At 48.3% G+C, this 4,883-nt stretch overlaps 1 protein-coding gene across 1 annotated transcript; it reads right to left on the minus strand.

Annotated features, from left to right (window-relative positions):
* Positions 1 to 1,432: 1,432 nt before the first annotated feature.
* LOC118741791 lies at positions 1,433 to 3,117 on the minus strand. The gene is made up of 2 exons (XM_036473764.1): positions 2,224 to 3,117; positions 1,433 to 2,139 (listed from the first exon to the last, which is right to left on the minus strand). Exons 1-2 carry the CDS (start codon positions 2,402 to 2,404, stop codon positions 1,433 to 1,435), a joined length of 888 nt encoding a protein of 295 aa, XP_036329657.1. The 5' UTR covers positions 2,405 to 3,117.
* Between the last annotated feature and the right edge of the window lie 1,766 nt (positions 3,118 to 4,883).

The following is a 4,883-nucleotide window of genomic DNA, read 5'->3' on the forward strand; positions in this document are numbered from 1 at the left end:
GACCGTATTGAAAGACCAATACGTTAGTTTGGGTGATATTCCCCAAGTTTTACCATGGAGTCTCTGGCAGGCATAAAACGCCCTTGTAGCCTTGTTGGTAATGTTAAGGAGATGTGAGTTCCAATTGAGCCTTTTGTCCAGAGTTACCCCTAGATACTTCGCCTCTTCTGAGAACTCAATTTCTGTCCCTGCCAAAGTGGGTTTAGTCAAGTTGACTTTCCTTCTATTGGTAAATGGGACAACGGTGGACTTCTGCGGGTTTATTGACAATCCCTTTGAAGCACACCAGTCTTCCGTTAGACTGAGCGCAGCTTGCAATCTGGAACAAATTGTGTCCTCATGCCAGCCGACAACGTAGATGACTAGGTCATCTGCATATCCATATGCCTTGAATCCATTGCCATTTAGCTTTTCAAGAAGTTCGTCAACAACCAGTGTCCAAAGTAGGGGCGATAAGACTCCCCCTTGAGGACAGCCACGGGTGGCATTTACTGCTTGCCTGTCGTCTCCTAGTTCCGCTATTATGGTTCTGGACCTCAACATGCTTATGATCCAATCCGTTAGAAGGACAGGAATATCCTTTCGTATCATAGCTGTCGATATTGCTTCATAAGACGTATTGTCGAAAGCACCTGATATGTCCAGGAATGCACACAAAGCTATCTGTTTATACCGCAATGCCTTTTCAATGACTTGAGTTAGGCTATGTATTGCAGTAATAGTAGATTTGCCTGCCTGGTATGCGTGCTGACTCTGACACAGAGGCTTATTCCTGAGAAAGTTATCCCTTATGTGAAAGTCAATAAGTTTTTCTAGTGTCTTTACTAGAAAGGAACTGAGGCTAATTGGCCTGTACGCCTTTGGGAGTTGTGCTGAGTTTTTCCCCACTTTGGGTATAAAGACCACTTTGACTTCACTCCATGTTGTTGGTATGTGAGCAAGTAAGAGTCTTGCTCTCAGCAATCTGACTAGTGGCCCTGATATTAAGCCCAAGCTCTGCTGCAGCAGGCATGGGAAGATACCATCTGGACCAGGGGATTTATATGCACTAAAGGTTGAAATGGCCCACGATATCTTTTCCACACTGACGATTCTTCCTGCTAGGCCTCTAGTCCTCCTGTTTGCGCACACAGCGTTCGCCGTGTTTGTCGAAGGACATGTGCCTTGTGGAATACATCCCGGGAAGTGGGTTTCTAGCAGAAGCCTGCTGGTTTCTTCCGGGGTGCCAGTGTAGGTACCATCTGGTCTTTTCAAAGTGCATAGGACTTTCGGATGATCTAGTTTAAGGGCCTTCTGAAGGCGATGCACCTCTGGAAGAGAGGAAATACTTCCGCAGTGCTCACGCCACGTAGCCCTTTTAGACCTTCTGAGCTCACAGTTGTAAGCGGTTAGGGCTGACTTGTAGGCGGTCCAGTCACCTGTTGACTTTGCCCTATTGAAAAGTTTCCTGGCTCTTTTCCTTAGTTTTCCGAGAGAATCGCTCCACCAAGGGAAATTCCTTTTGAGACTTCTTGGTTCTCAGTGGGCAGCTCTCTTCAAAACCTTGTTTAAGAACATCTTGGAACTTTCTCGCCTCGTCCTCAAGTTCATAGACGGATGAAATTGGTGCGGTAGAACCATTCACTTCCCGCTCTATGTGGAGGCGAAAGAGTTCCCAGTTTGTTTTTCTGGGATTTCTGTAAACATGGTTTGTTACTCTTTGGGCTTCTATATCGAATCGAATATGCCGGTGGTCCGACATAGATACCTCATTTGAGACATGCCAGTTTGAGATAAAGGTCGACAAGCTAGTTGAGGAAATTGTCAAGTCTAGAACCTCCCCTCTTATAGCATTGACAAAGGTCGGCTCATTACCCCGGTTAAGAATAAATAAGTTGTTCTTAGTGATAAATTCAAGAAATGACTCACCTCTAGAATTGGTGTCCGAGCTGCCCCAAACACAGTGATGGGCATTGGCGTCACAGCTCATTATTAGTTTCAGCTTTCTCCTTCTGCAGTACTCCTCTAGGGCTATTACTTCCCTTGTGGGCATCTCACAGCTGTCGCCTGGGAGGTAAGCTGAAGCGAGAACGACCTCTTCTTCTCCCATTTGAGTGGGCACTTTAGTCCATACAGCAGCTAAGTCCTGTTGTGTCAACTCTGAAATGGGAACAAAAGTCATGTTATTACGTAGTAATATGGCCGCTCTGGGCCTGCAGTGTGTGGTATCGTAAATTATCTTACCATCACAGTCGTTTAGGCCTTTAATAGCCCCGGCGAAAACCCACGGTTCTTGGATGAATGCGACATCCAAGAGTTCTGTTTTGAACCTCCTGCATAAGACGTCAGAGGCCGCCTTTGCATGATGGAGGTTCACTTGCAGGCACTTGATGTGCCTAGGCCTATCGCTTGGGGGGTTTGCCATTTTTCGGCCTTGAAGCCCGCTTGGCCATCTTTTTCCCCCTATTGGTGGCCATCAGGGTCTTCTCCTCCATTGAAATCTCCCCTCGACCTTGTCTCCGATTCGCATTTAGCGGAGGACGGAAGGGATTTTGGGCGAAAGGGGCCTTTGATCTCTCTGGGCTGGAAGGTACCCTCTTTTCCGTGCCAGGAGTGTCTTCTGAGCAGCAGGGCCGCTCTATGGACTCCTGGACAGGTGCTTTTTCCTTCTCCGCTGCCCCTGACTGCTCTGAAGGTAACCTTTGCAGTCCCTTGGGTACGTCCTTGGAACCGCAAGGTCCCTCTTTGAAGCACGCACTTTGTGCAGTGGAGGAGGAACTGGCTATAGCAGGCTGTGCACCCTTCGGGTCTGACGACTCAGTCGTCTTCCCTTTTTTATGGATGCGCACCCTGCCATATCCATAATTGACTAAGTATCCCAGCTTGTCGAGTGTCTCCGCTGAGTGCGGGTCAACCGCTAGAGTGAGCTCAGTGGTGGGTCCCTTCTGTACCCTGTTGAGCACCCTCCAGCTACCTACCCGCAGCCCTTCGTTCTGACCCTCGACAAGGCCAAGGATACTGTCCACTGGAGTGGTTGATGGCTCCGGAAAGTACCCAACGTACACACTGGGTTTGGGCACGTCAGTGGCATTCATTGCCACAATTTCCGCGCCCTTCCAAGGCTTCAGGGTTTGGGATACCTTGCGCAGCCATTCCAGTGTTATAGCGTCTCCGCAGCCAATGGACATCCATCCCGGACGGAAGGTGCAACCGCTAAACTTGGGCTTCACAGAGCCCTTTCGCTGCCGCCTCACCTCCTCCAGGATGGCCGTCTGAATGGCCTGTAGTTGGTCTAAGGACCAAAGTGCCTTAGGGTACCCTTTGGGGAGTAACCCTAACTTAACCCCATTACCAGTGTCCGCCTGACAGGTCGGCGCCTTTGTGACATCGGCAAAAGTTGCCTTAACACTAGGTACCTTTGGTCCCATATGGGCCCTTTTGTCAGCTGGACCTGGTTTCCGTTTGGGAGAGTTCTCCACCGGGGAAGATGTGAGGTTGACCGATCGGTTCCTCTTGAGCTTTGTGCCAGCCAGCAAAGCCAGTTCGGCTTTTCCTTTTGCCATCGGAATAATGGCTAGCCGTTTGGCCTCGCTTTCGCTGACACCTCTGGAGAGGTAGAATTTGTAGCGCTTTTTACCTGCTCCAGAGAGTTTTCTTTTAGGAGTACTAGCTTCCTCCTGCTGTGACGATAAGAGCGCCTCCTCCTCGTCTGTGGGTATTTGGATGTCGTTGCCATTTGAACCAGAGTCCATTTTGGCAGTATCGACATCCATGGCCACCGGGTTGCTGAGAAGGCCGTTTGGATCAAAGTCCATTTCGTCCATTACAGCGTCCCGAGAGGGTTGAGCGCCTTGGCCGTTTGGATTTGCACCCAGTTCGTCCGCCGCGATCGCCATTTGTTCAGCAATCTCGTTGGGCATCGCGTGCACCTCTGAGACTGCTGACTGTTGCCCACTGTTAGAGGGCACAGAGCTTTTATTGTTTTTTTTATTAATTTGTTTTTCTTCCATAGAATCCCACGAGTAAGGGGGAAGAGAGAGGTCATCCGAGGCAGAGCCCCGGTACCCCGGAAAGACTAAATAAAACCAGACGGCGCCACGTGACTGGAGTACACCGTAAAAAGACACACTAACGTAGTGCCATTCAGTCCGCAGGCACGGTCCGATTAACACCTGGACTTACGGATTTTATCGAGTTGTTCTCTCTAGATCCGCCATATTCAGTAAAAAGCAGGGGCACCTCTCGCAGGGTGTGACTCTTCGCCACGTATGGTCGGTCTTGAGCCATCGACAGCCCCTGATCCAGAGCACTGCATCACGTGTGATAACAGCACCAAGAACCTTGACCCCCAATCCTGCAGTATGGGAACAGACTAACTGTCGGCAAATTGGTTGCAGGTTTGGATTAGCAAAGACACAAACCAAATTCGATCAAAACGGGTTGCATTGCATTTGGTTTGTGTCTTTGAAAATACAAACCTGCAACCAATTTGCCGTTAGTCTGTTCCCGTACTGCAAGATGTATGTAATACAAAAATAGCAGTGCCCAGTGCGGCGTAACTCAAGCTCCCACCCGCGCGTTAGTGCGGGTCACTAGACCCAATATTTTCATAAAATTCCTCTTTTGCCTCTATCTCGCAAATAAAAAGAGGTACAGAATAATTGCATCTCACGAAATTGTAGGTCTTTCAATTTCCTAAAAAAAAATTCTCACAATCATCACATTTTAGCTTAATCAATGAAAATTCCACTCTACCTCAATTTCAAAGCCTAATATCTCAAGAAACAGAGATATTAGCGACTTGGTGTTTTAGAACTTTTTTGTAGGAAATTGAAAGACCTACAAGTTCGAAAATTGCAATTTTTCTGTATCTACTGTTATTTACGAGATAGGGGCAAAAAAAC

This window comes from Rhagoletis pomonella, unplaced genomic scaffold, assembly GCF_013731165.1.
Source record: "Rhagoletis pomonella isolate Grant_MI unplaced genomic scaffold, Rhpom_1.0 Rhpom_scaffold_00006, whole genome shotgun sequence".
NCBI classification, from domain to species: domain Eukaryota; kingdom Metazoa; phylum Arthropoda; class Insecta; order Diptera; family Tephritidae; genus Rhagoletis; species Rhagoletis pomonella.